The 23,068-nt window shown below is 44.2% G+C and overlaps 1 protein-coding gene across 1 annotated transcript; it reads left to right on the plus strand.

The window, feature by feature from the left end:
• Nucleotides 1-1,527: 1,527 nt before the first annotated feature.
• LOC310730148 (uncharacterized protein) lies at nt 1,528-21,053 on the plus strand. The gene is made up of 2 exons (XM_083548967.1): nt 1,528-2,738; nt 20,932-21,053. The coding sequence occupies exon 1, from the start codon at nt 1,904-1,906 to the stop codon at nt 2,411-2,413; it is 510 nt and encodes a 169-aa protein (XP_083405093.1). The 5' UTR covers nt 1,528-1,903; the 3' UTR covers nt 2,414-2,738; nt 20,932-21,053.
• The last annotated feature ends 2,015 nt before the right edge of the window (nt 21,054-23,068 follow it).

The raw sequence follows: 23,068 nt of genomic DNA on the forward strand, positions 1-23,068 counted from the left end.
GGCTCAGGTTCAGGATGCTCACCCTAAAGGGGGTCGTGACTCAGATCAGGTCCGGGGACTGGTTCGTCACGATAGATCTGAAGGACGCGTACTTTCACGTCGCCATCCTTCCTGCGCACAGGAGGTTCCTGAGGTTTGCCTTCGGGGGCGTGGCATATCAATATCGGGTCCTCCCGTTCGGCCTGGCATTCTCGCCCCGCACCTGCACTGGCCCCGTTGCGGCTCCAGGGCATCTGCAATTTTTAATTACATCGACGATCTGTTGATCCTGGCTCATTCAGAGCGTCAGGCGATTCGGCATCGAGATGTTGTCCTCGCCCACATGAAGGTGCTCGGGTTTCGGCTGAACGCCGGCAAGAGCGTGCTCTCTCCGGCACAGAGAACCGCCTTTTTGGGCGTGGTGTGGGATGCGGCCAGGATGCAGGCACGGTTGTCGCCTGCTCGAGTCGAGGTCATCCTCGCCGCCGTCAGGAGAGTGCGGAAAGGCCAGCCACTCACTGTGAGGCAGTTTCAGAGGCTGCTGGGTCTCATGGCGGCGGCATCTAGCATAGTTCCGCTCGGGCTCCTGCACATGAGGCCCCTCTAGTGGTGGCTCCGGGGCAGGGGGTTCTCCCTCAGGGGAGACCCGCATCGTGCTATCAAGGTCTCGCGGCGTGCCCTTCGAGCCTTGGTTTTCTGGAAAGACCGTCCTTTCCTGTCCCGTGGCCCGGTGCTGGGGGCTCCGTGCCGTCTCGTGACGCTGACAACGGACGCTTCCCTCACGGGGTGGGGAGCGGTCATGAGTGGCCACTCCGCCCAGGGTCTGTGGAGCAGCCCACGTCTCTCGTGGCACATCAATTGCCTGGAGATGATGGCAGTGTTTTTGGGGTTACAGCACTTCCTCCCGGCCCTGAGAGATCGCCATGTGTTGGTCCGGACGGACAATACTGCGGTGGTTTCTTACATCAACCACCAGGGGGGTCTCCGATCTCGCCCCTTGTACAAGCTGGCACGAGCGGTCCTCTTATGGTCGCAGGACAGGCTCCTGTCTTTGAGGGCCATTTACCTCCCAGGCCGGTTGAATGGCAGAGCAGACGCCCTGTCGAGGCAGGGCCCGAGGCCTGGGGAATGGCGACTCCACCCCGAAACGGTGGAGCTCGTATGGCGGAGGTTCTACAGAGCCCAGGTGGATCTTTTTGCGACCCAGGAGACCTCGCACTGTCCCCTCTGGTTCTCTCTCTCTCACCCAGCCCCATTAGGGCTGGATGCCATGGTGCAGTCGTGGCCGAGGCTACGCCTATACGCTTTTCCCCCGATCGCTCTGCTCCCTGGAGTTCTGGAGAGAGTTCGCCGAGAAGGAGTCCGTCTCCTCCTGGTAGCGCCTCGTTGGCTGGGCAAGCCGTGGTTTGCAGATCTGGTGTCCCTGCTCGAGGGCCCTCCGTGGGAAATTCCTCCCAGGAGGGATCTCCTCTCACAGGCGGGCGGAACCCTGGTTTACCCCCGCCCGGAGTTGTGAAGGCTGTGGCTGTGGCCCCTGAGGGGGCCCGGTCGGTTCAGTTATGGAGTTCTTGCAGGAACAGTTTGCCGCAGGGTTGTCCCCTTCGACCCTCAAGGTTTACATGTCCGCCATCGCGGCTTATGGCACCCCGCCTGCGGGGCAGTCGCTGGGCAGGCACCCACTGGTGACACGTTTCCTCCGTGGCACCCGGAGGCTGAGGCCTGGGACACGACCCAGAGTGCCTGTCTGGGTTTTGGCTGTTGTGCTGGCGGCTCTGTCTGAGCCCCCTTCGAGCCATTAGCCGATGTGGCCCTTAGGTTTCTGTCGGTCAAGACCACCTTCCTCTTGGCGGTTTCCTCCCTGAAGAGGATCGGGGATCTGCAGGCTCTGTCTGTGGCTCCGTCCCGCCTGGAGTTTGCCCCTGGCATGACCAGGGCGTTTCTCTACCCGAAACCTGGGTACGTGCCTAAGGTGCCTTCGGCTCCCTCACGTCCTGTTGTCTTGCAGGCATTCTGCCCTCCTCCGTATGCAGCCCCCGAACAGGAGCGACAGCACCGGCTGTGTCCAGTGCGAGCACTGGACACTTACCTCCGCAGGACGAGTCCGTGGAGGAGGTCGGAGCAGCTGCTGGTCTGCTATGGCCCGAACAGGAAAGGTTTCCCGGCCAATAAGCAGACTTTGAGCAGATGGGTTGTGGATGCGATTGTGTCGACTCACGAGTCCTCTGGCCTCCCCGCACCGCTCGGGGTTCGAGCTCACTCCACCCGGAGTGTGGCGGCCTCTACGGCCTGGTCCGCTGGAGTCCCACTCCAGGACATCTGTGATGCGGCGGGTTGGTCCCCCCCGCTGACCTTGGTCAGGTTCTATGACCTTGACCTCAGAGCCACCCCGGGCTCCTCTGTCCTGCGTGCTGGTGCCGAGGTCCTCACTCTCTAGGCAGGGTCTGGTCAGTGTGGCGTGATTGGACACTCGTTCCCATAGCGTTTCGACGCAGCTCGAGTTCCTGAAGGAGAACGTCTCTAGGTTACGACCGTAACCATAGTTCCCCGAGGGAACGAGATGCTGCGTCTCCGTGCCACACTCCCTGCATCCCTGCGGCGCTTACCTTCTCTCGCAGTAGCTAGCGTCTGGTCCATCTCGCAGCCATTTGTAGCTTCCTGTTTACGCGACGTCGCCCGCTGATGACGTCACGTACCAAACGCCTATCGGTCAGATTACACACGTGGTTCAGAGCGCGGTCACGCAGGGGCGTTCCCATAGCGTTTCGAAGCAGCGTCTCGTTCCCTCGGGGAACTATGGTTACGGTCGTAACCTAGAGACGAACTTTTTCATAAAAATGAGTTTTTGTGAAAATATAAATTTTTATATTCCTAAGCATAATTTCATTAAAAACCATTAAAAAGTGGAAAACGTTAACAAAAAACTTTTTTTTTTTAATATGAATATAAAATAAATTGCTAAAATAGAAATTTTTATATAAAAGGAATCATTTAATGAGAAACTGAAAAAAAATTAAATAAAAAATTAAATAAAAAACGTTATATGACAAATCAAGATTTCAAAATTTATGATGTTATGATGTTGTGCATGATGTTGCCGAAACATTGAAGCAAAGACACTTTAAAACTGCTGATGGAAAGCCCATAGCACATTTTAATCTCATAGGCGACCTCTTAAATGCTTAAACTTCCTGCCATAGTTAAGGTTAAAGGACATGCCGCAGGTGATTCAGAGGAAATTCGGGGAAACAGTAGATTTGGACACAATACATTACAAATCCTGAGATCCCGATGATGACACATATCTCCAATATACCAGATATTGACCTAAAAAAATGCTTCAGAGTCAGCCTACTATGGAGAACATAAAGTATTGGGCTTCAAAACACTGTAAATCATATTCTGCTGGTATCATTAGAGATGTAGTTGGAAAACTTGCTATGCCTAAACTAGCTTTAATAGTTTTGGTAAAGCATTACCACGGGATGTCACACATTAGCATAGCTAAAGTCACACAGGCTATGAACTCATCATACTGTATTGCTGATGTAGCTAAAACAACCGAACTGGTGTTAGATTCACGTTTGACTTGTGCCAAAACTAACATACATTGACCTGTACGACATGATGCACTTACTTTTCCTGAGCATCCTTTCCAACACCTACAGATAGATTTCACACATTTGCCACCAGAAGGAAATTTGAGAAACCTGTTGGTTATAGTTGACAGATTCAGAAAGTGGCCAGAAGCATTTGCATGCGTGATAGAGAACGTTAAACCAGTTGTAAAAATATTAACGAAAGAGATCATCTCTAGGTTTGATATTCCTCGTGTGATTGAAAGTGATAACGGCACACCTTTTGCTTCTAAAGTAACACAACATTTGGCTAAAAGCTTAGCAATTGATTGCCATTTTAATATTCCCTATCACCCACAGTCAGCTGGAGTGGTAGAGAGAACGAACAGAACCATTACGGAACGTGCTACTAAAGCCTGCATTGAAACAGGCCAAAATTGGACTGTTGTTCTCCCGGCAGTACTCACAGAAATGAGAATGACCCCATCTTCAACTACTAAACTGTCACTTTTTGAAATTCTAATGGGTCGTCCTTTCCCGACCCCATGGGCCAGGCGACGCACTGGCATTTCTTCCTTAGGTAACCTGGAAGTGATGGTGGACGACTACATTTCTGCCCTGGTTAAAATTTTTTTAATTCTATTAGTGCTGATGTCTCACTAACTCTTCCTCTGCCCACATAAAACCCATCACACCCTTTTGTGCTTAATTAGCATGTCCTGATACAAAGTCTGAAGCCTACCAAGGTCGGTGAGCCGAAGTATCGGTGTCCAGCGCATGTTCTAGCTGTAACCAGGCTTGGAGTTCTGACTGATTATCAGCCACAGTGGATACATGCAAGCAGGATCAAAACAGCACCCCCTCAATCTGTGCATTAATCGGTCTGTTGACCTAAGAAGCCTGCCTAAATGAGTATTCAGGGCTGAAATGTTTGAGAGCATACGGAAAGATCCTTTCTATATAGTAATAAAGGGGCCAACTCATTTGAAGTTAGTGAAGATCTGACTCACTTGACTGTTTTGTTTAGCTTACCCTGATACCCTGACCCTCTAGGTCTAAATTCTATAAAAATATGTGCATAGTTGTAACTACACTCCGAATTTTCATAGTTGTCTTTGAACACATCATTCAGAGAGATGAAACTGCTATGTAATGTCGAGAAATTTAGCTAGTTTTAGTTATGAAAATAGAGTAGAATAACAAAATTATAAAAACAAATTAAAGGTAGTTGTGATAAGAGTATGATAGGTTTATTGGAGAATAGTAATGGACAATAACAGATGCAGTTTTGCAGAGTGTGCAAAATTTTAACAACAACAACAACAACAAGCAGATTAGCTAGGCTAGAAACCGCAGGGTATTTTTTGTCTGGTGTATAAAGGTTACCTAAGCGAAGAACCGCATAGCATGTGCATCTCGTATATGAGGGTGCACAAAAGTTCACAGTGTTTAGGGGAAGGCCAGCATAATAAAATAAAAATAAGCAAAAACAATATCATTTAAGCTTTTTAACATATAACATTGCTTATATTAGTTTAAATCCAAGCTTAATACATATAACCAATACCCAGCATTAATATAGTATAATACTCAGCTTCGCAGAATTAAACTCAGTGTATAAAGAGAGTTCATAAAAATCAAATAATCATGCTTAAATAGGCAAAATTAGTTAAAGATATACACAAAAGCGCAGCATACATTATATCATCGCCATCCTAATCGTGCATATACGTCACACTTATATTTTAAAGGCTGAAAGAGCAGGTGAAGCTGGTGGACGAAGTTAGAGCCTAGAGAAGGAAGTAAAGATAAAAACGACTTGCTGGGGAAGAAAAAGTTCACGGTGAGAGAACAATGGTGTCAGGTCCTGAGGAATAAGAAGGACCAGGTTGGTCTCCAGGAGACAGTGGAGTGGTTGGAGAATATTTGGAGAGAGGAGAGTCGGAAAAAAAAGGCTCAAACAGTAGTTCAGGCTTAGTTTTGGGTAGAAGCATCCTGGGTATGAACAGTGGAAGGCAAGGAGGGATGCACCTCTCCACCCTTGGACGTTGCTACTGACTCCTTCCTCTCATCCCTTTCCTCAACTATGTACTTTCTTTGCCCCTTGACCAAAAAACCCAAGAAGACTTCTTGTCCCACACCGTGGCTGTCGGAGGTTTTGCGCAGCAATCGACGAGAACTCAAATCTGCATAGAGGAAGTGGAAAAAAATCACAACTCGATGTAAACCTCGCATCTTACCGCGCACTCCTGACCAAATTTTCTATGGAGGTGACTTCTGCTAAAACTGCCTTCTACAAGGAAAAGCTTGAGGCCTCTGCACAAGATCCTCGTAAGCTCCACAACATCTTCTACTCAACCCCCCTGCTGCACCTGCTCCATCCTCCCTGACTGCTAATGACTTTGCCTCCTTTTATGATGAGAAGATTAAGAAAATCTGCCAGACCTTCACCTTCTCCCCAACAATGACTACACAAAACAGCTGACAATCCACTATGTCTCTGTTAAGCTTCTCAACCTTAACAGAAGATGTGATACTGCAAGTCATCCAATCTTGCAATCCCACTACCTGTCCTCTGGATCCAATCCCTTCAACTTTGCTTCAGACCATCACACATGAGCTCCTGCCCTTCATCTCCACAATCATCAACGGGTCATTAACATCTGGCTATGTACCAACTACCTTCAAGCAAGCATGGGTCGTTCCTATCTTGAAGAAACCTGCTCTGGATCCATCAGACATCTCTGGAACGCACTGTTTTTAACCAACTGTCTGTTTATCTCTCACAGAACAACCTCCATGACAATAACCAGTCTGGGTTCAAAGTGGCACATTCCACAGAGACAGCCCTTTTGACTGTTTCTGAGAAACTGCATGCTGCTCGGTCAGCCAAGCTGTCATCTGTATTTATCTTCCTGGACCTTTCAGCAGCATTTGACACATTTAACCACAAGACACTTTTGTCAACCCTCAAGAGCCTCCGTATCCGCGGAACAGCATGGGAATGGTTTGCTTCCTACCTGGAAGGTCGCTCATACCAGGTAACATGGAGGGGATCCACATCTGCCCCAAGCAGACTCACCACTGGTGTCCCAGATAAGAAATCTGCATAGCAGTTTTCTTATCACTGCTATGCAGATGACACTCAACTAATCTTTTCTTTCCCTCCATCAGATACCACAGCTTCCGCTCGGATCTCGGCATGCTTGACAGACATATCTTCATGGATGAGTGCTCACCAACTAAAACTCAACCCCAGCAAAATCAGAACTGCTGGTCATCCTAGGCGATTCATCTCCAGGTCAAGATCTCCAAATAACACTTCATGACTCTCTGCTCTCCCCTTTAGCCACTGCTCGTAACCTTGGAGTAACTATGGACAATGAACTGTCCTTCTTCCCACATGTGGCTAATGTGTCTCATTCTTGTAGATTTCTTCTCTACAACATCCGAAGGATTCGACCATTTCTGTCCACACAGGCTGCTCAGGTGCTTGTTCAGTCCCTTGTGATTTCAAGACTCGATTACTGCAACTCTCTGCTGGCAGGTCTTCCCTTGAACGCTATCCGTCCACTGCAAATGATCCAAAACGCAGCTGTGTTCAATCATCCCAAGATCTCCCACACCACCCCACTGCTGCGCTCCCTTCACTGGCTTCCAGTAGCTGCACGTATCAGATTCAAAACACTGATGGTTGCCTACATTGACACAAATATTTACTTTTGAGAGAAAAAACAGGCTTCTGCAAGAAATCCAATGTATTGTGCTGTTTGTTCACATTCTTTTACTGATTTGCAAATCTTAAGGATGATTTGAGAAATGCAAATCCAAAGCAACTGAGAAAAACTGTAAGGGATTAGGCAGTATATGAAACGCCAAAGGAATTTTTGCTAGGATGGAACAAATACAAAACAAGTAAACAAAACAAAAAGGTGGCGAAAATTGCATGGGAGAATTGGTTGTTTTGTGGTAAAATGCATGATCAGGGGATTTTTTACAAGAAGGAGAAGTTAGAGAATTATATGTAAATTTAAGTAAATTTGGGGTATAAAAATTAAAAGATTTGCCATGTGAATTCGCACTTGTCCGTGATAACTGACTGGTGGCAAGGAGAACTCGGGCAGTCTTGCTGTTAAGAATTGGCAAGACTACCTTCCTTGCTGTTAAGAAAGCTCACTCCTGAAAGGTCTTCTAGGACCAGGTTAAACTGACTGCAATAAAGTGATTTGCTTCTTCTCATCTCATGACTGGAAGATTCTTCATTTGGTCTGGCTGTATAATATTTGGCATTTTTAGACTTATTGGTAACTGATTAGTAATTGCTCAAAACTGATTCGAACGTAGAGCCACTTAATTGATGTGTCTGCTCAGGCACAGGGTCTGAGTTCCCACAGTAAACCTGATAATACTGCTTATAGACATATTGAACAAGCACTGAGTAACAATTGTCTTCTGATGTCTTGGAGAAAATAAAATTACTGCCGACAAAGTTTTTTGAGAAGATTAAGGATTTATTCACGAGTGCTGAACACTACTGTTTTAGGATTGATTCTTGTATGGATTGTTGGAATTGTACTTTGTATGTTGCCATGTTTGATGACGATAGTAAGACAGGCCATTAAGGCCTCGGTTGAAGTGGTAATCATGAACGATTATATGCATGTGAGGACGGAATGAAATGAAATCTGTTGTTTTTGTTTTGTCTTTATCTTTTCATTTGCAGTTTATATCACCGATCCTGTTCAGAGGAAAGAACATCCTATTTTATTGGTGTGTGATGCAAAATCATAAATGATTTAACGTGGCCATTGTTAGTGTTAAGCTGGTTCTCATTTACATTTACATTTACATTTACATTTGCAGCCCTTAGCAGACACCCTTATCCAGAACGACTTACAAAAGTGCTTTGAGTCTCTAGCAATGAATAAAGCTACACTGGTACGCAAGATTACAAACTTAACACTCACACATTTTTCACACTGATTCACACACATTCCTTTGTCTGTTCAGTGTCTAAAGAATATTTACGATGTTAGTACGTAAGGTATACAGGGAGTCTTTATCTGGGCTCATCCATCTCCGGCTAGTATGTCTTCTTATCCAAACAGGAAACAGCTTTAGGTCAGGCTTTCTTTCCAATGTGTATAGATACATATACTAGTCTATTGCATGCAATAAACCGAAGAAGATTGCTCCATTCGGTGTGCTGTGTGACTCTTCCCTGATATCAGAAAAGGCACAAGCTTTGTAGTTCGTATGGAAAACCTCTCAAAAAATTAAGTTTGCGCATGATAAAAATCTAACAAAAGTGCAATTGTTCATCGCGAAAATTGTTATTTGTTTCAAACAAAGGTTTGAAACAAATATGACTTCCTTTTATAAAAAAAGATTGTTTTTATTAAAATATTATATTTCATATTCATAACCATAATTACATAAAAAATATGAATTTTTCATAAAAATATGAGTTATTGTGAAAATATGGATTTTTATTGCATAATTTCATTATAAACCATTAAAAAGTGCAATACGAAACCCAGCCATTAGGGGGGCACAAGCCAGTGTACTCTTAGTGCCGGTCCCAAGCCCGGGTAAATGGGGAGGGTTGCGTTAGGAAGGGCATCCAGCGTAAAACATGTGCCAAATCAAATATGCGGATCACAAATGAGAGTTTCATACCGGATCGGTCGAGGCCCGGGTTAACAACGACCGCCACAGGTATCGTTAGCCGACAGGGTACCGGTGGAAATTGGGCTACTGTTGGCCGAAGGAGGAGAAGGAGAGGAGGAAGGCGTCTACAGAGACGGCAGGAAAAGGAGCAGTGTAGGAGAGTAGAGGTTCGGGTTGGTACTTTAAATGTTGGTACTATGACGGGTAAAGGGAGAGAGATAGCTGATATGATGGAGAGGAGAAAGGTAGATGTGTTGTGTGTTCAGGAGACCAAGTGGAAAGGGAGTAAGGCCAGGAACATTGGAGGTGGGTTTAAACTGTTTTATCATGGTGTGGATGGGAAAAGAAATGGTGTAGGGGTGATTCTGAAGGAAGCGTACAGTAAGAGTGTAGTGGAGGTGAAGAGAGTTTCTGATAGGGTGATGATCGTGAAGGTGGAAGTTGAAGGGATGATGATAAATGTCATCAGTGCCTATGCTCCACAAGTTGGCTGTGAGATGGAGGAGAAAGAAAGATTCTGGAGTGAATTAGATGAAGTGGTAGATGGTGTACCTAGGAAAGAACGATTGGTGATTGGGGCAGACTTTAATGGGCATGTAGGTGAAGGGAACAGAGGTGATGAGGAGGTGATGGGTAGGTATGGTTTTAAGGAGAGGAATGTGGAAGGGCAGATGGTGGTAGATTTTGCTAAAAGGATGGAAATGGCAGTGGTGAACACGTATTTTAAGAAGAAGGAGGATCATAGGGTGACGTATAAGAGTGGAGGAAGGTGCACACAGGTGGATTATCTTCTGTGTAGGAGATGCAACCTGAAGGAGATTGGAGACTGTAAGGTGTTGGCGGGGGACAGTGTAGCTAGACAGCATCGGATGGTGGTCTGTAGGATGGTTTTGGAGGCGAAGAAGAAGAGGAGGAAAGTAAGGTTTGAAAGAAGAATAAGATGGTGGAAACTGAAGGAGGAAGAGTGTAGTGTGAGGTTCAGGGAAGAGGTTAGACAGGGGCTTGGTGGTGGTGAAGAGGTGCCGGATGATTGGGCAACTACTGCAGGAGTGATGAGGGAGGCAGCTAGAAAAGTACTTGGTGTGACATCTGGAAATAGAAAGCAAGACAAGGAGACGTGGTGGTGGAATGAGGAAGTGCAGGAGAGCATTAGGGGAAAGAGATTGGCAAAACAGAAGTGGGATCGACAGAGTGATGAGAAGAGTAGGCAGGAGTACAAGGAGATGCGGCAGCAGGTTAAAAGGGATGTGGCGAAAGCCAAGGAAAAGGCATATGAGGAACTGTATAAAAGGTTGGACACTAAGGAAGGAGAAAAGGATTTATACCGATTGGCCAAGCAGAGGGACCGAGCTGGGAAGGATGTACTGCAAGTTAGAGCAATAAAGGATGGAGAGGGAAATGTGTTGACTAGTGAGGAGAGTGTGTTGAGAAGATGGAGGGAGTATTTTGAGCAGCTGATGAATGAGGAAAATCAGAGAGAGAGAAGGTTGGAGGATGTGGAGTTGGTGAAGCAGGATGTAGATAGGATTAGTAAGGAGGAAGTGAGAGCAGCGATTAAGAGGATGAAGAATGGAAAGTCGGTTGGACCAGATGACATACCGGTAGAAGCGTGGAGATGTTTAGGAGAGATGGCAGTGGAGTTTTTAACCAGATTGTTTAACAGGATTCTGGAAGGGGAGAGGATGCCTGAGGAATGGAGAAGGAGTGTGCTGGTACCGATCTTTAAGCATAAGGGAGATGTGCAGACCTGCAGTAACTACAGGGGAATTAAGTTGATCAGTCACACCATGAAGTTATGGGAAAGAGTAGTGGAAGCCAGGCTGAGAGAAGAGGTGACCATCTGTGAGCAACAGTATGGTTTCATGCCGAGGAAGAGCACCACAGATGCCTTATTTGCTTTGAGGATGTTGATGGAGAAGTATAGAGAAGGACAGAAGGAGCTGCATTGTGTATTTGTGGATTTAGAGAAAGCGTACGACAGGGTGCCGAGAGAGGAGTTGTGGTATTGTATGAGGAAGTCAGGTGTGTCAGAGAAGTATGTGAGGGTGGTGCAGGACATGTATGAGGACAGTGTGACGGCAGTAAAGTGTGCAGTAGGTACAACAGACTGGTTCAGGGTGAAGGTTGGACTGCATCAAGGATCGGCCCTGAGCCCTTTCCTGTTTGCAGTGGTGATGGACAGGTTGACGGACGAGGTCAGACAGGAGTCTCCCTGGACTATGATGTTTGCAGATGATATTGTGATTTGTGGTGAGAGTAGAGAGCAGGTTGAGAAGAGCCTGGAGAGGTGGAGATATGCGCTGGAGAGAAGGGGAATGAAAGTCAGTAGGAGTAAGACAGAGTACATGTGTGTGAATGAGAGGGAGGGAAGTGGAGTGATGCGGTTGCAGGGAGAAGAGGTGGAGAAGGTGGAGGAGTTCAGGTACCTGGGGTCAACAGTGCAAAGTAATGGAGAGTGTGTTAGGGAAGTAAAGAAAAGAGTGCAGGCAGGGTGGAGTGGGTGGAGAAGAGTGACAGGAGTGATTTGTGATAGAAGAGTATCTGCAAGAATGAAAGGGAAAGTTTATAGGACTGTGGTGAGACCTGCGATGTTGTATGGATTAGAGACAGTGGCATTGAGTAAAAAACAGGAGGTGGAGCTGGAGGTAGCAGAGCTGAAGATGTTGAGGTTTTCGTTGGGAGTGACGAGGATGGACAAGATTAGAAATGAGTTTATTAGAGGGACAGCACATGTAGGATGTTTTGGTGACAAGGTGAGGGAGGCGAGATTGAGATGGTTTGGACATGTGCAGAGAAGGGACATGAATTATATTGGTAGAAAAATGCTGAAGATGGAGCCACCAGGTAGGAGGAAAAGAGGAAGGCCAAGGAGGAGGTTCATGGATGTGGTGAGGGAAGACATGCAGGTAGTTGGTGTGAAAGAGGCAGATATAGAGGACAGGGTGGTATGGAGACGGATGATCCGCTGTGGCGACCCCTAATGGGAGCAGCCGAAAGAAGAAGAAGAAGAAGAAGAAAAAGTGCAATACGTAAACGAAAAAAACTTTCACATGACAAACCATGGTTTGACACAATTATGAAGTTTTACATAAATATGCAATTAATTAAAATTTAATTACTATAAATTTTTATATACAGAAGCATATTTTCATGGAAAACCATTGAAAAAAGTGCAATAAGTGAACGAAAAAGGTTTCATGTTAACCATGTTTGGAAAAATATGACCATTTTAATATGAATATGAAAAAACGTATATGACTTTTTTTTTTATATACAAAGGAATAATTTTATGAAAAAATGTTAAAAAGGTGAAATAATTTAATAAAATACCGCTATATGACATATCAAGTTTGTAAAATTTATTGTGAATAAAATGACTTAATATTTATTAGCATCATTTAACTAAAATCCAAAAATTCTACACAAAACTTGATATGACAAACAATGGTTTAAAAATAATGACTTTTTTAAAATAAAAGTTTTGTGTTTTTTATAAAATGTTTTTATTAAAATATATAATTTCCTATTCATAATCATAATTTTATATATATATATATATATATATATATATATATATATATATATATATATATATATATATATATATATATATATAAACGTTAACGTTAACCCATAAAATATGAGTAATTGTAAAAATATAAATCATATGATATTGGAAAATCTTAAAAATGAGTTCAATAAGTGAATGAAAAAAAATGAAAATGCAAATCATGTTTTGACAAAAATATGACTGTAATAAAAAAAATGTGATAGTTATTGTGTAAATATGAATTTCCATATTTATAAGCATCATTTAATAGAAAATATAGTGCAATATGTAAGCGAAAAACTTACATGAAAAACATTGGTCTGAGAAAAATATAATTAAAAAAAAAAAAAATATGAGATTAATTGGTAAAATATACATTTTCATATTCATACTAATAATTTCATGAAAAACTGGTAAAAAGTTAATAAATAACATGACAAATCAAGTTTTTACAAGTTATTGTGAAAAATTTTACTTTTCATATTCATAAGCATTATCAACTAAAAACGTTTAAAAGTGCAAATGTTCAACGCAGAACGTGATGACAAACAATGGTTTAAAAAAAAATTTTTTTTATTAAAAAAATTTTTAATATTACATTTCAAATTTATAATCATAATTTCTTTAAAAAATATGTTAAGCTTTATCATAAAAAATTGCTGTGAAAAGATGAATTTTCAGATTAATAAGCATAATATAATGCCAAAAACATTAAAAAGAAAAATGTTACATGACAAATAGTGTTTTGAAAACAATGTCTTTTTTTTTTATAAGAATATGACTTTTATTGGGAAAATATGAATTTTCATATTCATAAGCAAATTTTCATTAAAAACTGTTTAAATTTGCAATAAGTAAACGAGAAAGGTGTCATGAACCAAATTATGATTGGACAAAAATATGCCTTTTTTCATAAAAAAAAAAAAAAAAAAAAAATACAGAAGCATTTTAAGAATAAAAGTAATAAATTGATATTACATAAAAGAAAAAAAATAAACCTGTGTTTTGACAAAAATAAGACAATCTTTCATTATTTTTTTTTAAAACATGAATTTTGATATTTAGAAGAATAATTGAACGAAAAACAATAAACTAAAGAATTTTTTTTTAATATATTTATTAATTTTGGATACATAAATAATCTTTGGATATTTTTTCATTCATAAAACTGAGTTTTGACAGTTATTGATTTATCATATTTATAAACATAGTTTTTTTTTATATAAAACAAACACTAAAAATTGCAATCACAGCAATGGTAACATGTTTTGACAAATATAAGCGTTTATATAAAAAAATATGATAGGTATTATGAAAATATACATTTTCAAATTAATAATTGTAATTTCATAAAAATTATTAAAAAATGACAATACGTAAAAGAAAAACGAACAAAATATTAATTTTTTTTTAAATTCGATTCCGCAAGTCTCAGGCTTCTAGGATGAAGAGAAAGCGTTTTTTCGTACCACGCGTTATTGCACAAACAGCATGCACTTGCCCACGATAATAGTGATAATAATGAGATATGATATAACACAACATTTTCTAACCAAAATATGACATTTTTCACAAAAATATTAGTAAAATTAAAAAATATGAATTTTCATATTCAAAATCATAACTTCATAAAAACTGCAAAAAGTGAATGAAAATTGGTTAGAAAGTCATAATTAATCAAAAACAAAACAACAGCACATATTTGGCAAAGCCTCCTACCTGCTGTCAAAAATGAGTTTCTTAGCAGCTGAAACTCAGATTCCGCAAGTCTCAGGCTTTTAGGACGAAGAGAAAGCAGTTTTTGTACCAAGCGTATTTGCACAAACAGCATGCACTTGCCCACGATAATTTTACATGTTTATGATGAGATATGATATAACAAAACATTTTCTGACCATTTTATGACATTCTTCATATAAACATTATAGTTATTTAAAAAATATACATTTTTTTTTTTCATAATCAAAATTTCATAAAAACTGTTGAAAACTGCAAAAAGTGAATGAAAATGGGTTAGAAAGTCATAATTTATCACAAACATAACAACAGCACATATTTGGCAAAGCCTTCAACCTGCTGTCAAAAACGAGTTTCTTAGCAGCTGAAAATGAGATTCCGCAAGTCTCAGGCTTCTAGGACGAAGAGAAAGTAGTTTTTCGTACCAAGCATTTTTGCACAAACAGCATGCACTTGCCCATGATCTGGTTACATGTTTATGATGGGATATGATATAAGTGCAAAATTTTAATAAAAAATGTGAAATGACAAATCAAGTATATAAAAGTTACATTTGAAATGATGACCATATTTATTAGCATATTTTCTTGAAAAAACATTAAAAAGTGCAAATATTCATCGCAAAAACTGTTATGACAAACAATGGTTTAAAACAAATCTGACTTTCTTTTATTAAATATTTTTTTAATTAAAATATTACATTTTATATTCATAACCATAATTTCATAAACAAACTTAACTTTTTCTTAAAAATATGAGTTTTTGTAAAAATATAAATTTTTTAATTATTAGGCATAATTTAATTAAAATTCCATTAAAAAGTGCAAAATGTAAACAAAAAACTTTCAATTCACAAACCATGTCTTGACAAAATTATGACGTTTTACATAAATATAAATTTATTTGTAAAAATCACATTAGCATATTTTCATGGAAAACTGTTCAAAAAAAGTGCAATAAGTGAACAAAAAAGGTTTCGTGATAACCATGTTTGGCAAGAATAATTGTTTTCATATGAATATGAAATAAATTCGTAAAATAGGAATTTGTATATACAAAGGAAAATTTTTATAAAAAGCTGTAAAAATAGGTGAGATAATTCAATAAAAAAACATGACACGAATAATCAAGTATTTTAAAATTAATTGTGAAAAATATGTTTGGCAAAATTTTTTATTTTTTTTATGAATATGAAATAAATTGGTAAAATAGGAATTAAAAAAAAAAGTGCAAAAATTCAAGGAAGAACATGACATGACAAATCAAGTTTTTACAAGTTATTGTGAAATGATGACTTTTTATATTAATTTTCATAAGCATTATTAACTAAAAACCATTGAATGTGCAAATATTCATTGCAAAATGTGATGACAAACAATGGTTTGAAAAACATCTGACTTTCGTTTTTAAAAAAGTTTTTTTTTGTTTTATTAAAATATGACATTTTATACTCATAACCATAATTTAACTAAGAAATACAGGAAGGCTATACAGTCTGCTTCAGCTCTAGGTCTTCCGAATTATGCTAAGCCTTTTCACGTTTATTTGCACGAACGTGGTGGTACGGCTGCGAGGATTCTAGCCCAGGAACATGGTGACAGATTTCGCCCTGTTGCGTATCTTTCCAAATCTTCAGACAACATAGCACAAAGGTTGCCCTCATGCTTGCGTTTATTTGCGTTTATTCACGTTTATTTGCACGAACGTGGTGGTACGGCTGCGAGGATTCTAGCCCAGGAACATGGTGACAGATTTCGCCCTGTTGCGTATCTTTCCAAATCTTTAGACAACATAGCACAAAGGTTGCCCTCATGCTTGCGTGCAGTGGCTGCTGATGGTCTGATGGTCCAGGATCAAGGAAAAAAAGAATAAGGTGCTGTCACATCCTTTGATACTGTACACCTCACATCAGATAACAGCTATTTTACATAACCTCTACACACAAGATATGACAGCACAACGTATTAATGTGTTAATTAAACACATTGAACAAGAGACCTTTTGTAGGCCTGATCTTTTAGATACGGCCCTGAGGAAGAGGGGGATTGCCTATATGTAGATAGATTGTGTTCAAAACCCTTTGAACTTGAATTGTCATATCATGTTCCCCTTCAGGAACTCGAGCTGCGTCGAAACGCTATGGGAACGCCCCTGCGTGACCGCGTCTGAACCACGTGTGTAATCTGACCAATAGGAGTTTGGGACGTGACGTCATCAGCGGGCGACGTCGCGTAAACAGGAAGCTACAAATGGCTGCGAGATGGACCAGACGCTAGCTTTCTGCTCGTTCAGGTAAGCGTTGTTTCGCTGTGTTTTTTCTGATCGAGTGATGGCTGGCAGACAGAGTTTCCGTAAGTGCGTTCATCCGTGTCCGCGTTTCATTACCGGTAAGGATTCGCATGATCGGTGCGTTGTTTGCCTGGGAGTGGAGCATGCACAGTCGGCTCTCGAGGGAGTCGATTGCTCGCATTGTAGCCGCATGGCTATGTGCACGCTTCGCTCCCGGAGAGCGCTCTTTGAGAGGAGCTCTCTCCCTCGCGGCTCCGGTCCCGCTCTCGCCGAGGCAAAGCGGCGCCGGCGCTCGTGGGGCTCGCAGGCCGGTTTAGCGGCGGGGTTGGAGTCAGATGAGTCTGCTTCAGCTTCGTCGGCTGAATTGAGCTTCGGCTCTATCGGAGAAGCAGGCCCGATGGCTGCTTCTTCTCCCGGTACGAGCAGTGCGGCATTACATGTCTCGCTCTCCGAGGAGGGTGAGCTGATGGATGCTAGCGAGCCCGTGGAGTCCTTTCAGCCTGTGCTGTACGAGGACCTCCTCGAGGTCGTGACATGAGCCGTTGCTAAGCTGGATCTAGCTTGGCCGGTGGAGCAGCAGAGACAGTGCGCACCCAGTAAGCTGGAAGAGCGCTTTCTGCGTCCTGTGTCACTTCCTCAACGCCGGGGCCTGCCGTTTTTTCCCGATCTGCACGCCGAGGTGTCCAGTTCCTGGGAAACCCCGTACTCAGCGCGTACTTCGTCTCACCACTCCTCGCTCTACGCGAATGTGGTTGGGGCTAAGGCGTGTGGCTATGGGACGATGCCGCGTGTTGAAGAGATGCTAGCCAGCTATCTCTCTCCTAGCATGGCATCGTCGCTAAAGGCTCTGGTGTTCCCTACTAAACCGCTACGTGCTACATCGGCTTTAGTGGGGAAGGCTTACGCGGCAGCAGGTCAGGCTGCGGAATGTCTCCACACCATGGGTGCGTTACAGGCGTACCAGGCTGACCTGCTATGTGATTTGGATGAGGGACTTAGCTCCGGGGCCACTGACATTAAGGAGTTACGTCGCGCTGCCGACTTAACCCTTCAGGCCACGAAACACACGGCGCGGGCCGTTGGTCGGTCCATGGTGGCCCTGGTGGCCACAGAGAGGCATCTGTGGCTCACCTTGTCCGACCTCCCGGACAAGGATCGAGCTGTGCTCTTGAACGCACCGATAGCTCCTCCTGGCCTGTTTGGTGACGCCGTGACGGTGTCTAAGAATCAGTTGGCTGCGTTTTAGCAGTACCTCCCTCGCCGATCACGTGGGGCTGGTCAGCCTGGTCCCTCCGGGCACCGCGAAGCCCACAAACAGAAAAAAGAATTCTGGGTTCAAAAAGGAGCAGGCTGACCTGAGGGTCACCCTCGCCTCCAGCAAACGGGCTGTGGTGCGAAAATCCTGACGATTTTTTCGGTCGAGGGAGCTGTGTACGCCTCACGCTACGGTGCCCGTCCCTCCCTCGCACCACCAGGAGGCCGGGCCGTGGACTCTGCCACAGAATGTGCTTCAGAGCATGGCCACCCTCCAGCGGGCGTCTCCCTCCACTTCCGCCCAAAGTCTCGGTACGGATAGGGGAGACCCGCTGCCTCTCTCGAGGTGTCATCAGCTGCTCTGAGTGGGTCAGAGGCCAGTCCCGAGGGGCTGGTTCCCCTGAGGAACTTTCTGGCAGCTTGGGAGGGGCTGCCAGAGGTCTCCCGGTGGGTCCTGCGGATGACAGAAGGAGGTTACGCGATTCAGTTTGCGTCCTCTCCTCCCCGTTTTAACGGGATGTGTTCCACCCTGGTGGGTCCCGAGCAGGCTCTGGTCCTGGAACAGGAAGTGCGCACACTCCTGGGGAAGGGGGCCATGGAGGTGGTTTCCCCCTCGGTTCAAGAGTCAGGCTTCTACAGCCCGTACTTCGTTGTTCCGAAGAAGGATGGCGGGTTGCGTCCCATTCTAGATCTTCGCTCCTTGAACCGCTCTCTCAGGAGACTCAGGTTCAGGATGCTCACCCTCAAGGGGGTCGTGACGCAGATCAAGTTCCGGGGACTGGTTCGTCACTATAGATCTGAAGGACACATACTTTCACATCTCCATCCTTCCTGCACACAGGAGGTTCCTGAGGTTTGCTTTCGGGGGCATAGCATACCAATATCGGGTCCTCCCTTCGGTCTGGCACTCTCGCCCCGCACCTTCATGAAGTGCGTCGATGCTGCAATGGCCCCGCTGCGGCTTCAGGGCATCCACATTTTGAATTACATCAACGATTGGTTGATCATGGCTCCCTCGGAGCGCCAGGCGATTCGGCATCGAGATGTCGTCCTCGCCTACATGAAGGTGCTTGGGTTTTGGCTAAACGGCAGCAAAAGCGTGCTTTCTCCAGCACAGAGAACCACCTTTTTGGGCGTAGTGTGGGACGCGGCCGGGATGCAGGCACAGTTGTCGCCTGCTCGGGTCAAAGTCATCCTTACTGCCGTCAGGGGAGTGCGGGAAGGCCAGCCACTCACTGTAAGGCAGTTCCAAAGGCTGCTGGGGGCTCATGGCAGCGGCGTCCAGCATAGTTCCGCTCGGGCTCCTGCACATGAGGCCCCTCCAGTGATGGCTCCGGGGCAGAGGGTTCTCCCTCAGGGGAAACCCACATCGCACTATCAAGGTCTCGCGGCTTGCCCTTCAAGCCTTGGATGTCTGGAAAGACCGGACGTTTCTGTCCCGTGGCCCAGTGTTGGGGGCTCTGTGTCGTCGCGTGCCGCTAACAACGGACAATTACCTCACGGGGTGGGGAGCGGTCATGAGTGGCCACTCCGCCCAGGGTCTGTGGAGCGGCCCACGTCTCTCGTGGCACATAAATTGCCTGGAGATGATGGCAGTGTTTTTAGGGTTAAAACACTTTCTCCCGGACCTGAGAGATCGCCATAGGTTGGTCCGCACGGACAATACGGCGGTGGTCTCCTACATCAGCCACCAGGGGGGTCTCCGGCCTTGCCCCTTGTACAAGCTAGCACGGGCGGTCCTCTTGTGGTCTCAGGACAGGTTCCTGTCCCTAAGGGCTATTTACATCCCGGGTCGGTTGAATGTCAGAGCAGGCGCCCTGTCGAGGCAGGGGCCGAGGCCTGGGGAATGGCGTCTCCACCCCGAGGTGGTGGAGCTCGTATGGCGGAGGTTTTACAGAGCCCAAGTGGATCTTTTCCACCAGGAGGGATCTTCTCTCTCAGGCGGGCGGAACCCTGGTTCCCCCCTTTGACCCTGAAGGTTTACGTGTCAGCCATCGCGGCATATGGCTCCCCGCCTGCGGGCAGTCGCTGGGTAGGCACCCACTGGTGACACGTTTCCTCCGTGGCACCCGGAGGCTGAGGCCCGGAACGTGACCCACAGTGCCTGTCTGGGATCTGGCAGTTGTGCTGGCAGCTCTCTCTGAGCCCCCCTTCGAGCCATTAGCCGATGTGGGCCTTAGGTTTCTGTCGATTAAGACCACCTTTCTGTTGGCGATTTCCTCCCTGAAAAGGATCCGGGATCTGCAGGCTCTGTCCATGGCCCCGTTTTGCCTGGAGTTTGCCCCTGGCATGGCCAGAGTGTTTCTCTATCCTAAACCTGGGTACGTGCCTAAGGTGTCTTCGGCTCCCTTACGTCCTGTTGTGTTGCAGGCATTCTGCCCTCCTCCGTTTACTGCCCCCGACCAGGGGCGACAGCACCGACTGTGTCCAGTGCGAGCGCTGGATGCTTACCTCCGCAGGACGAGTCCTTGGAGGAAGTCGGAGCAGCTGCTAGTCTGATAGTGATAGTGTTTCCCGGCAAATAGGCAGACTTTGAGCAGATGGATTGTGGATGCGATTGTGTCGGCTCACGATTCCTCTGGCCTCCCCGCACTGCTCGGGGTTCGAGCTCACTCCACCTGGAGTGTGGCGGCCTCTACGGCCTGGTCCGCTGGAGTCCCACTCCAGGACATCTGTGACGCGGCGGGTTGGTCCACCCCACTGACCTTCGTCAGGTTCTATGACCTTGACCTCAGAGCCACCCCGGGCTCCTCTGTACTGCGTGCTGGTGCCGAGGCCCTCACTCTCTAGGCAGGGTCTGGTCAGTGTGGCTTGATTGGACACTCGTTCCCATAGCGTTTCGACGCAGCTCGAGTTCCTGAAGGGGAACGTCTCTAGGTTACGACCGTAACCCTAGTTCCCCGAGGAAACGAGACTCTGCGTCTCCGTGCCACACCCCCTGCATCCCTGCGGCGCTTACCTTCTCTCGCAGTAGCTAGCGTCTGGTCCATCTCGCAGCCATTTGTAGCTTCCTGTTTACACGACGTCACCCGCTGATGACGTCACGTCCCAAACGCCTATTGGTTCAGAGCGCAGTCACGCAGGGGCGTTCCCATAGCGTTTCGACACAGCGTCTCGTTCCCTCAGGGAACTAGGGTTACGGTCGTAACCTAGAGACGTTCTTCATTAAATTATTATTATTATTTTTTTTTTTTACAGTTTTCATTAAATTATTCCAATGAATATGAAAATTCACATTTTACCTATTAATTTCATATTTATAAGAGAAAAGTATTTTTTATGGCAAAACATGATATATCATGAAACCTTTTTCGTTCATTGTTTTTTTTTTATTGTGTGTAAAATGTAATATTTTATTAAAAACAATAAATTTTTTAAAATAAAATAAAGTCAGATTTCTTTGTCATCACGTTTTGCATAGATTTTTTGCACTTTTAAATTTTTTTAGTTAAATGATGCTTATGAATATGAAAATTCAAATTTGCACAATCTCATATTTTTATGAAAAAGTTACAGATTTTTTTTATTAAATAATGGTTATGAATATGAAATGTAATATTTTAATAAAAACAATCAATCAATTATATATATATATATATATATATATATATATATATATATATATATATATATATATATATATATAATACAAAATTGATTGTTTTTGTTTTTGAATGCATAATGTATTGCTGATATATATATACAGTGAGGAAAATAAGTATTTGAACACCCTGCTACTTTGCAAGTTCTCCCACTTAGAAATCATGGAGGGGTCTGAAATTGTCATCGTAGGTGCATGTCCACTGTGAGAGACATAATAAAAAAAAAAAATCCAGAAATCACAATGTATGATTTTTTTTAACTATTTATTTGTATGATACAGCTGCAAATTAGTATTTGAACACCTGTCTATCAGCTAGAATTCTGACCCTCAAAGACCTGTTAGTCTGCCTTTAAAATGTCCACCTCCACTACATTTATTATCCTAAATTAGATGCACCTGTTTGAGGTCATTAGCTGCAAAAAGACACCTGTCCACCCCATACAATCAGTAAGAATCCAACTACTAACATGGCCAAGACCAAAGAGCTGTCCAAAGACACTAGAGACAAAATTGTACACCTCCACAAGGCTGGAAAGGGCTACGGGGAAATTGCCAAGCAGCTTGGTGAAAGAAGGTCCACTGTTGAAGCAATCATTAGAAAATGGAAAAAGCTAAACATGACTGTCAATCTCCCTTGGACTGGGGCTACATGCAAGATCTCACCTCGTGGGGTCTCAATGATCCTAAGGAAGGTGAGAAATCAGCCCAGAACTACATGGGAGGAGCTGGTCAATGACCTAAAAAAGAGCTGGGACCACCGTTTCCAAGGTTACTGTTGGTAATACACTAAGAAGTCATGGTTTTAAATCATGCATGGCAAGGAAGGTTCCCCTGCTTAAACCAGCACGTGTCCAGGCACGTCTTAAGTTTGCCAATGACCATTTGGATGATCCAGAGGAGTCATGGGAGAAAGTCATGTGGTCAGATGAGACCAAAATAGAACTTTTGGGTCATTATTCCACTAAACGTGTTTGGAGGAAGAAGAAAGATGAGTACCATCCCAAGAACACCATCCCTACTGTGAAGCATGGGGGTGGTAGCATCATGCTTTGGGAGTGTTTTTCTGCACATGGGACTGCACTGTTTTAAGGAGAGGATGACCGGGGCCATATATTGCGAGATTTTGGGGAACAACCTCCTTCACTCAGTTAGAGCATTGAAGATGGGTCGAGGCTGGGTCTTCCAACATGACAATGACCTGAAGCACACAGCCAGGATAACCAAGGAGTGGCTCTGTAAGAAGCATATCAAGGTTCTGGCGTGGCCTAGCCAGTCTCCAGACCTAAACCCAATAGAGAATCTTTGGAGGGAGCTCAAACTCCGTCAGGCCAGAAACCTGACTGATCTAGAGAAGATCTGTGTGGAGGAGTGGGCCAAAAATTATTATTATTATTTTTTTTTTAACCGTTA

This window comes from Silurus aristotelis (genome assembly GCF_946808225.1).
Source record: "Silurus aristotelis genome assembly, chromosome: 8".
Lineage (NCBI taxonomy): Eukaryota > Metazoa > Chordata > Actinopteri > Siluriformes > Siluridae > Silurus > Silurus aristotelis.

Bases quoted from the DNA above. Each gene is read 5' to 3' on its own strand.
- LOC310730148 (XM_083548967.1), top strand. From the start codon at position 1,904: ATGACCAGGGCGTTTCTCTACCCGAAACCTGGGTACGTGCCTAAGGTG.